Source organism: Lutra lutra, chromosome 18 (genome assembly GCF_902655055.1).
Source record: "Lutra lutra chromosome 18, mLutLut1.2, whole genome shotgun sequence".
NCBI classification, from domain to species: Eukaryota; Metazoa; Chordata; class Mammalia; order Carnivora; family Mustelidae; genus Lutra; species Lutra lutra.
Window position 1 is genome coordinate 32,663,447 of NC_062295.1, and position 10,803 is coordinate 32,674,249.

Below are 10,803 nucleotides of genomic sequence, written 5' to 3' on the forward strand. Positions count from 1 at the left end.
TTGTTCTTTCACCCAACAAATATTGACCGAACACCGGATCGCGGAATGCTGCGTGTGAATCAGGACTTCTTGTCCTGGGGAGGAGAGGGCTGCGTGTGAGTAATCAAGGTGAGAATGTGATCGGGGTCGCTGGCAGGGACAAGTGGGTCTGTGTGTCCTGCGTGGCGCCCTACAGCCTCTGTGTCCCACCCCCGCCACTGGATTCGGGGGGGCTGTTCCATCTTGCCTTGCTTTGGCTGTTTTCTGCCAAAACGGGGTAGGGACGGTCTGTCCCTACCTTAGTATTAAGGGGAGACGGTTCTCTGTGTCTGAGGGGAAGAGACATTTTCTGAGTTGACCCTTGAGCAAAATCAAGGCCAGAGAGCCCCATTCCCCGGCCCTCAGCAGTGAGGAAGAATGCTGTGACCATCTGTCCAGTCGTGTGCCCAGCCTGGGCCACGTGCCCATCTCCCTGCCCCTACAGTGAGGTCTCTGCAGCCCTTAGAGGGAGGCTGGCCTCACCCCAGTAGCACAGTGCAGGGGAGAGACTCCCCTAGCATCTGTGACCATGGCATCCTGCTGCAGACCCCAAGGCCAGGAGGGAAAGGGGACAGCCCCACGATCTCTGGGGCTGCTTTCTCAACAGCAGACTAGGAGAAACCCAGGTCTGAGGGAGGAGACTCGGCCGCATGGTTAGGAACCCCAGGCCGTGCGTGTGTCTGACCACAGAGGCAGACGCTCCGCCTTGGGGTCTGGAGCTGGGAACAGGCCGTTCTCCCCACAGTCAGTGCTCACATGGACTGCGGCTGTGTCTCCTGCACCCGGCCCCCTCAGCTGCTGAGTCACGCTCCCCGGGGTTCAGAGAGGCGCCGGTCCAAAGCCCGGGCTGAGTCATTCGATGATGAATTGTGGAATTCTTATTCAGGCTGTCACCGCAGCAGTGGTGGGCCCTGACCGCCACCCCTTACTTCCCCACCAAGCCACTCAAAACATTCTCAGTTCTCTTTTCTTCTCCATCTTGCCTCCACCCCCAGCCTGGCGCCCCGGCCCCAGCCCCACCCCCGCCGGTCAGCACTAGACGGTGGGATGCTCAGAAGCATCTCTGAGTTTCCCTTCCTGTGTCTAGATTCCAGACCTATTATAGGGACAACGGCCTGGTCTGTGAGCTTAGCAAAGAACCTCTCATCTCCTTCCATTCAGCTGTCATTGATGGATGCAGGAAGAGGGACACGGGCTTGGGAGTCAGAGCTGGTTGGAGTCAGAATCCTAGCCTGTTTGTCACAAGCAAGCATCCCCACCTTCGGGGTCCCTGTCCAATCACGTTAATGATGTCTGCTTTGTAGGAGTTGAGGCTTCTGGAGGCCAATGGGGAGGAAGCACAGGTAGACGGGTGCTCCGTAACTGCTATTCTGTCTTCCATGGGGAGGCTTGAGGTTGTGCGGGTGAAGCGCCTTCCCCTCCTGGCTCGGCACAGCTGGTGACAAGGCAGCAGGAGTTCCTCGAGGGCCTCCGGAGACACGGTCAGAGGGGCTGGGTTGGCCGGTGGGCAGACATCCCTAGAGCCCTGATACCTCCCAGCCCTGCAGGGCCCACCGTGCGTGCTAGAAGGTGCCCAGAGCTGCCTGTTTGGTTTCTCCAAACCAGAAAACAAGCAGAGACCAGTGGTAGGCGGACACAGCCACCCTGACCTGGGCCCCTTGCCCGCCTCCCCCCACCCCACCCCTTCACGTGATCATACCCCACCTGAGTGTGCCCACATGCAGTCCCGCCAAGCCAGGTCACCTGCTGGCTCCCACCAGGGGTCAGCCTGGAAGATCTGTCCATGTCTCTGCCCAGAGGGCCCCCTCCCTCTATAGGTGGGAGTGGCGGGAAGTAGGAGGGGACCACACACGGTGACTGTGGCGGTCACCCTGCTCCTGCAGTGTCCCCCAAGGACCGTGTGTTGGCATCTCTGGAGCTATAGCAGGGGCAATCATGACATCTGGGGACTTTTCGCCCTCCGGGTTCTGGTGTTGACTGTTCCCCATGGCCATGAATCCATCTGAGAGAAGGTTCACGTTTTTTTTTTCAAAAGAATTTATTAAGAAACAGAATAAAGATAGGAAGTACACAAAGGAATGAAAGCGTCCCACGTAGACTCTTCAGCCCATGGCAACTAAGACAAATCTGCTGGGCTGACACCATGGGTACCGAGGTCCCAATTCTGTTTTCAAACCCATCTCTCTTGGCTGCTAAGCCAACCGGTTCAGACTCTCTGGAGACAAGTCAGGTTGCTTCCCAAATCTCCCCAAAGCTCCTTCCTAATCGCCTCTTTATATACAGGCCCTTCTCTACCGGGTCCCGAAGGCTCCTCACCTGGGGCTTCAGGTGAGGTCCTGCCTTGATGCCCCCGTACCTACCCCACTCTCCTACCGAAGGCCATCCGTGGTCCCTGGAAAACCTATATTTGCTCCTGTCCTGATCCATTTCATTAAACAATATTCACGAACCAGCTGGGCAGGCCGGTTCTGCTATCTTCAGTCAAGCTACATGTGTCCCTAAGCCTGCGTTTGAACTTGGTCCTTCTCTGCTAGGAACATCTTCCTAAGTATGTCCCGGCCGCTCTCTGCCCCAGCGAGTCCAAAATTGCTGTCCACGCCAAAGCAGACCTCTGTGCCCTGTCCAATCTCCCGCTTCATTTGCAGGAGAGCCGTAGCCATCAGCTACCCTGCCACGGACAGATGGTCAAACACCTCACTCTTGGCACCCACCTATCGAATCCTGCCCAGCCCAGATCACCAACCTCACTGATTTCCTCGGAAGATTTCTGACTTCCCTCTCAGACCTCCACCTCTATCTCTGTAGCTTGTGTTAGAATGACATGGATTTATAGGTACAGTAATAACAAGATTACAATGACAGGAGAGCTAGTCCCTCCCAAATTATATTTCCTCTAAATTATCAAAAGATCGGGCCATGCTTGCCATTTTGAACTTTTCCTAAGTGTCTATGGTTATCAGTCCTTCCTTGGCACAGGCTGGGTCTCAGCTGGCTTTTAGGAACAGGACTGAGTCTTAGCAAGCTGGCCATTGGTCCCTTCTGCTCCTACAGTTACTGCTGTGTCTTACACATATGGCTTCTGCAAATAATTGCTACAAAGCAAAACAAAACACCTCCTCCAAAGGAGAAACAGGAAACAGCTCTACACGGACCTTCTCGAGCTTTGACCTCACCATACATGCAACTTACACCCCCGTGCAGGCTTACGCGGATGGAAGAGTCCGTGTTAGGTCAGGACAGATCGGTTGAGCCTGTGCCTAACCCGTACCTCGACCTTGAACTTCATGGTGCACAAAGCACTTCCCCGTGCTCCTCCCCCAGGACTCACGAACAACCCTGTGAGGTGGGCCTGGGGCCTGTTGTGGTCCCCGTTTCACTGAGGTACTAACTGACGTTCAGGGAAGTTAGGAAGCTAGCCAAGATCACACAGCTATTTCGTGAAGGAGTCTCCAGGTCTCTGCGACCTCATTCCCTTCCTTTATTAGACACAAAGACTATGGAAGAGGTTTTCTACTCCCTCTCTCTCTACCCGAACGGCATGCTTCTTCCACCAGTATAAGCACAACCTGGAAAGTTCCAAACACGAAATGGAATGATTGATCAAGTTAACGGTCATAGTCGAATGCGGGGACTGTGTGTGTGCGTTGGGGGTGTGTGTGTATCTTTCAGGATGTTCCTGATTTCTTAACATCTGTAGTTTAACCAAGAACTTCCCTGTGGTGCCAAGTGGGATCCCCAGGTCATGGTTAAGGTGCTGGGGATTTTATCCCCCAAATTACGCACAATGCTGAACTTTCCTTCCGTTTCACCTTTTGCCAGTGTTCTGTGCCTTGCTACCCCTGCCCCTTAGTGAGGAAAAGTTAGTACTTCTGACAGTCTTCCAATGCCAGGCCTCCCAGGATTCCTACAGCTTCCTGGAAAGTCACATGGTCCCCGCAGCTCTGACGCATCTGTGGGATACTCTCCTTGCAGCCAGGTGACTTTCCCATGGTTCCCATGCCACTCTGCAAAACAGTTTTTCTAACCTGAAGGTATACGATCTCCCAGACCTATGACTCACTGGGTCCCCCTTCACAGACAAGCAAGACACCCCAGTCTCATCTCTTTTGTGACCCAGCTGGGCCACCCCCTAGGAGGCAGATGGTGGCCTGTGTCCACAGTGTCCCCTACCAGAGATTTCCCACGAGCCAAGGTTTTGGACAACTTGGTTGCCCTGGGCTTAGACATCTGAGGTGGGAAGCCTCTGGAAAGAGTCTTCCCACTCTCCTGTGCTTCTTCTAGCTATTAATTCATTTCACAGACGTTCAATGAGCACCTGCTATGAGCCATCACTATGCTCTCTGCAAATAGAACTGCAAAGAGGAGAAGACACTGTCCCGGCCCCACCCCCACACAACAACCGGATTACTAGTTGGTCCCCTAGAAACGCCACTCGCTCTGAATTAGTGGGCGAACTCACAGCACCTTCCCTTGCCTTGTGCACACCCCACAATGATCTGATCACGCCGGAGGACTCCCCGACCTCTGCATACCTCCCCCGGGCAGGTTCCTCGGTCAGTCACCAAACGGGTCTCTGCTCCGAAGGCCCTTCCTCCCTGCTGGGGCTCCAGCCAGCTGGGAATTCTCCTCTCTTCTCCGCCTCTTCCTTTCACCTTCCACCGGCCACCGGCCAGTCTCGTTTGCGCTGATACATTCATTTGCGAACCCAGTAGCTCTTCTCAAATATCATCTATAGAGGTTATGCTTTCGAAGTAAATATTCAAGCCTATGTGTTATTTGATGGTCAGTTATAACAATAGAAATGTGCATATATGGGTAACAGCACGCAAGGACCAGAACCCAGAGTCCCAAATCACTATTTACAAATGTTGAATCTATTTCCACTCAATAACTGTTCAGATGTACTTTCACCTTGTTCCTGCCATTACGTGATCATAATTCCAAATTCTCGCTCTCTCCCTACTTGGCTATGACTGCATCACACAGCACTATGTTCTTCAGAATAGTTTTCATAGTTGTCATATGTGAAGGCAACAGCTCATGGTCCTAACAGACCACAGTCTTCTTGGCTGTCCCCGACAGCCGAGCAGTTTCCAGCCAATGACTTGACATAGAAGTGGCCACAAATATCTCTGTGCAAATACTTTCTTTCTTTTGAATTACTTTCCCAGAACGTATTCCCTAAAGTGAGATAACTTAGTCTTATCGTCATTTCTTTCTACCTTGGTCGAGTATTACCAAGCGGCTCTCCAAAACGCGTCTCTCCATCGTGCCGGGAGTCTATCACTCCACGACATAATTTTTCAATGTATTTTTGGCGAATGCGAGGGGTTGACTTTATTTGCTAGCTTCGTGGCGCTGGCCTGTGTGCGTTTCCTCCTGGGTGCCGTGCCAGCCCGTTTGGTCTTTGGAACCAAGTACATCTCTCGCTCACTGTTTCTATTGGAGGCTCAGCTCTTACTCAGCCCAATTCTACATAGTTTCCTCCTCTTAACTGGCCTCCCTTTCATTTTTCATTACTCTTTGCCATGCAAACGTTTGAAATTTTTATGTAATTGAATTTGTCTGCTTGAACTTGATGATTTCCCGTATCCCTTCAATGAACAAGCCATGACCTCTCCAGAAAAGGGGTTTCTTTTCCCCACTCTGAATGCCCTGCACTTTCCCTCTGGACTTGCCCCAAATCCCTCTTGTTCTCATGAACATTCCATCATCCATGATCCCTACATTAAATTCCCTTTGCTAATCTCGTGACAGCCCCTGGCTCGACACATCCACCTGGGTTCTGGCACTGCCCTGTCCCATGCAGAATCCTCCCCTGTGGATTTCATTCCTCCGCCCGGCCCGGCCCTACTGCTGACTTCTCAAGTTTTCCAGCTGTTTTTTTGGCCCCACAGTCCCACACCTGGCCTCCAGGGTTCGGGGGAGGCTGTTCTCAGCAATAATGGCACATCTGAGGGCACATCCCTTCCCCTCAAGTTCAGCCCAACGAAGGCCAGATTTTTTCTGTACTTAGCTGGGGGCCACTCTGACCCAAGGATCTCTACTTCCTGGCTGCAGCTGTGTCAAAATCCCTGGCCTCTTGTGATCTGGCCTGTCCCCCTGTTGTAGTCTCAGGGGAAGCTGGGTTCTCAGCTCTCTTCCAGAATCTGGCACATGCCTGACATCCTCTGAGCCTTTCTTGGCACGGAGGAGTCCTTCTGCCAGCTCACCCCCCTCAAACCCCAACACACACAGACTCTCCCCGGGCCATTCCATGAGGAATGGTCTCGAAGAATGCAAATCAGCACAAGCTTACAAATTTCAGAAACCTGTGGTGGAGGCAGACAGGCCCCCCACAAAAAGCAGGAGGCACAGCTAGCTCCTGGCGCACCCCCCCACCCCTGTTTCTGAGAGTCGTGGTCACACCACTGCCCTTGGTCCCATCCCTGCGCACCCGAAGACGGATTAGCAGTTTGGCACGTCACACTGAAAGGTTGCTAGCCCCTGCCCTCTGGAAAAATGCCCTCTGCCACCACATCCCAGGCAGCCTCGCCTCCCTCACCCCTCCCCACAGTCCTCCCCCCACCCCTCCCCCACCCCAGTCCCTCCCCAGTCCTAGCCCTTTAACTATCAGGAGGGCGGACCCGAAAGACGTGGATGGTCCCATTACTGAGGGACACAACCAGGTGCCTGCCATCCACCATGGTGGTCACCCTGGGCTTTTCCAGGCCGTGATAGGCCGTCAGGAAGTCGCCGAGCAGTGACCCCTTCGGATCCAGGATCACCACTTTGTTGACCTCGCGAAGGGTCAGAAAGATGTAGCCCTTCTTATCCACGGACACAGAGCCTGGCTGGCAGCCGTGCAGGCCCGGCCCCCGGTACTCCCCGATCACCTGACCCAGCCCGTCACAGACCACCACGCTGTTCTGCTGCCAGTCGGACCCCACAAAATTGCCCTGGGGGCTGGTGGTCAGGAACACCAGAGCCCGCAGGCCCCTGTTGGCCTTGCCCCCCGGGATAAACCGGGTGGCCAGGCTGCCTTCCATGTTGTACACCTCCACGTGGCCCGACACGCTGACGGCCACCCGGTCCCCGCTCGGCATCGCGGCCACGGCGTGGCTGGCCTGGGAGAGACTCAGGGCCCGCCGCCACTGCACCTCGCCGTCGGGGCTGATGAGGTAGAGCCGTGCGCCGGCCGAGAAGGCCACTGCCCCCTGCAGGGCGGCCACGCTGCACGGGGAGCAGCCCTCAGGGACGGGCACCGCGCCCCTGTAGTCACCACTGAGGGAGAAGCGCTTCAGTGCCCTGTTCTGCTCATCGGCCACCAGGATCTCCCGGGGGCCGAAGGGACAGAGCCCGGTGATCCGAGGAGACCGCTTGTCTCCAGGCATGCGTGTGGGGAAGCTGCAGGAGAAAATGGGCCTGGGGAGGAGACCGGAGCCCTCCAGGTTTAGCCCAGGGGCTGGGCTGGGCTCCCGGGAAATGGACTTGAGCCTGCCTTTGAACTTCCTCTTCTTGTTGGATCTGCTGCCCCTCGGGGTCTGGGCTCCTTCGTCTTCTAGGGGTGTCTGGGCTCTGCCCTCTTTTGGGGTCTGGGCTCCATCTTCCTGGGGCGTCTTGGCTCTCTCCTCCTTCGGGGTCTGGGCTCCCTCTTCCTGGGGTGTCTGGGCTCTGTTCTCCTTTGGGGTGTAAGCGCCATCCCTGCTCTGGGGCTGGATTCCACCTTGTCTCTCCGACTTGGCTCCCCCCTCTCTCTGGCTCTGAGCTTCATCCCCTCCCTGGCCTCCAGCTTCGTCTTTCCCACTGTCCTTCTGGGGCTGCTGCTCCTCAAAGCAGAGCCGTAGCAGGTGGCCGTTCTTGTCCAGGAGCCCAGGATGGAGCTCCAGCCGGGGCAGCAGGCAGGGGGCCGGCCCAGGCATCCAGGGGCAGCCCTGCAGCTGTCGGAGCCTCTGGGCAATCGCCCCTTCCAGCGAGAGGATCTCAGCCTCGCGGCCCAGGCTGAGCACCCGTCGGGCAAAGGCGGCCGCCGCCCTGGCCACCTGCTCCCGGCCCTCCAGCTCCCCCAGTCTCTCTCGAGCGGCCTCCTCCGCAGCCTCCACGTGGGCCCGTAGCTGCCCCAGCACCTCTTGCTTCTGGGCCAGGAGGGCCCGGAGCACCCCCTCGGCCACCTCCTCCACCTGGGTCCCCACCCTAGCCGCCCGCTCCCGCAGCCGGGCCAAGGCTTCCTTTTCCACCATCCGGGCGGACTCGAGCTCCGCCAGGTTGTTGTCCACACCCGCCAGCAGCTCCTCCAGGCCGGGCCTCCGGGCGCGCACGGCCTCGGCCAGGGGTAGGCAGGGGTGGTCCAGGTGGGGGTCCAGGCGGCACTCGCGGCACAGCAGCTGGGAGCAGGGCTGGCACAGGAAGCGCAGGGCTTCCCCAGGGTGCTGGGGGCACTGGGCCGCCTGGCGCTCCCGGGCCTCCTCGTCATACCAGCCTGCCCTGTAGCCCACCAGGTCCACCACCCGGTGGGTGTGGGTCTGCCGGGTGCAACGGTGGCCGTCGGCACACGCCTGGCATAGGTCGTCCGCACAGTCCAAGCACCGGGCCGTGGCCGGCCCCCCGGTGCCGGCCCCCCCCATCAGGGGACACAGTGCACAGGCAGGCTTCCCCGCGCGCAGGTCTCCGCCAGCCCGGGCCCTCACCAGATCCAAGAGCCCGTTGACGAAGAAGTTGGTCTTGAAGGCGGCCACACCCGCAGGCGGCACAGGCACGGTCTCCCGGCACTCAGGGCAGCGCAGGTGGCCGCCATCGGCCAGCTGGGCCAGGCAGTCCTGGCAGTAGGTGTGCAGGCAGGGCAATGTCTTGGGGGCGCGAAGCTGCTCCAGGCATATTTTACAGGCCAGGAAATCGCTGCTCAGGGCTTCCAGGAGGGAGGGTGAGGACCCCTGGGAAACCATACTGCAAGCGAGGGCTCAGGGTCAGAGGGCAGAGGGTGCCTCCGCGGTCCCTCCAGCCTACCCTTCTGCCTCCCCCTCAAACATCCTCAAACCCTGCCAGGTCTGGGGGTCTCACCTGAATGGCCAGGAAATCTTCTTCTGGTCTCCCAGGGCGTGTGGCCACTTGCTTTTGAGCTAAGCAGTCGGAGATACGCAAGAGGAACCACCTGCTCGCCTGGTGCCGAGGGCCGTGAGAAACGAGACCAGGAAGCCTAGCCTGGGGGGACAACCAGGGTAATGCTCAGCACTGGGTGGACAGGCCTGGAGCAAGTGTCGCCCAAGCCCCCCACCCCCACCCCGTGTGCAGAGAGCTGAGGTCCAGCGGGGGGCAGGGGCTGGGGTGGGGGCAGGCAGAGAAGGGACACAGGGAGGGTCCCGGTGGGCAGAGTCACCTTGACTCCTGGCAGCTGGGGCAGGATAAGGGGCCCCAGTTCCTGCAGCCCCACACACCGGTCTTCTAGACCCAGGGAGCATCATCAGGGGCTGTGGGGGCCTCATTTCCTGCCGGACTAACTTGGTAGGGGTTCTGGAGCAGAAGGAAGGAAGGCTGTGGGGAGGGGGCTGCCCTGCTGTCCTTCCAGCTGTTAGACCTCAGGCTCTCCAGGGCCTTTGTCTCATCTCCTAGAGGCCTTGCTGCCTGTCTGCTTTCCTAGACGCCTCTGAGTTGTGTGGGTCCAGCTGTGGGTCCCCCTGCCCAGATGCCAGCACAGTGGCAAAATCCTCCAGGAAGGGACTGCCGGTGGAGGGGGGTCACCCCCAAACTTCTGGGGGTGAGGGCCGGGAGGACAGGCCACAGAGAGGGGGTCTTTCCCAGATGGGTGTCAGGCCTCTGGTCCCAGAGTGGGGAGCTGGTGGGGTGCTCCCGCCCACCCACTCCTCTCCTCCCGCCTTCCGGGTCCCTCCCCTCCCCCTCCTCTTCCTCCCATTCCCTACCCCCCACTCCCTCCAGCTCAGCTCCTCCTTCAGGTGCCCTCCCCAGCCCTCCTTACCAAGCCTGAGCTGACCTCGGCCTCCAGGATGGGGAGTGGGGGGACCCCCGAGGCCTGGACGCTGCTGCGGCTGGGTGCCTGAGAGAGAAGCAAAACTGAAACTAATGGTACTTCAGCAACTTCCGTCCCCAGCCCGGGACACCGACTAGCACAGCCTCAGGCCCCGCCTTCTTCCCTACCCCAGCCTGGACCTCTTCCTCGGGAGGGGGGCCTCCACCCATGGCCGAGGGACCCCTCCTGCAGGCCCCCGGGGCTCCATGGGCCTCCTCAGGTTGGTCCCTCCGATCTAGCACCGGGATCCGCTCAGCCAGCCAAGTGTGTTTGACACACACACACACACACACACACACACACACACACACACACGCAGAGGAACAGCCTGAGGACACGTCCTCTTAGGGGAGAAATTAGCGATCCTCTGTGATCCAGAGTCCTGGGGCCGGGTCTCCCGTGAGGCAGAACCAGTCCTCTGCGGGGCCCTTCAGACCTTTGCTGGGGGGGAGGGGGGCATGGGAACCAGATAAGGAGCTTTGGAACTTGCTTAGGGAAGGCTTCCTGGAGGAGGCATCACTTGAGATGAGTTTGAGGGGCACACAGGCGTTTGGGAGGAAGAACACAGGGAAAAACGTTCTGGGAATGGGGAACAGCAAGACCGTGGGTGCAGAGGAATGAAATACCCCGACTCTTCCCAGTGGCTTCGAAATTTTGGATGATTTTTGGGAAGGGGACATGGGAGTGGTGGCAGATGCCGTTATAGAGGGAGGCAGTGGCCAGATGGTAGGGGACCTTATGGTCTCCGTGAAGGAGTCTGAGTTTCCCCCGGTATCTCATGAAAA

The 10,803-nt window shown here is 58.0% G+C and overlaps 1 protein-coding gene across 3 annotated transcripts; it reads right to left on the reverse strand.

Annotated features, from left to right (window-relative positions):
* Positions 1–2,037: 2,037 nt before the first annotated feature.
* Positions 2,038–10,114, reverse strand: TRIM56 (tripartite motif containing 56). Of its 3 annotated transcripts, none has more exons than XM_047713993.1 (3): positions 9,983–10,114; positions 9,055–9,195; positions 2,038–8,940 (listed from the first exon to the last, which is right to left on the reverse strand). In XM_047713993.1, the coding sequence occupies exon 3, from the start codon at positions 8,937–8,939 to the stop codon at positions 6,624–6,626; it is 2,316 nt and encodes a 771-aa protein (XP_047569949.1). In that variant the 5' UTR covers position 8,940; positions 9,055–9,195; positions 9,983–10,114; the 3' UTR covers positions 2,038–6,623. The 3 variants fall into 3 exon arrangements, with proteins under 3 accessions (XP_047569949.1, XP_047569948.1, XP_047569951.1); XM_047713992.1 differs by having other exon boundaries at positions 9,968–10,112; XM_047713995.1 differs by having other exon boundaries at positions 9,055–9,161; positions 9,969–10,099.
* Between the last annotated feature and the right edge of the window lie 689 nt (positions 10,115–10,803).

Bases quoted from the DNA above. Each gene is read 5' to 3' on its own strand.
- TRIM56 (XM_047713993.1), bottom strand. From the start codon at position 8,939: ATGGTTTCCCAGGGGTCCTCACCCTCCCTCCTGGAAGCCCTGAGCAGC.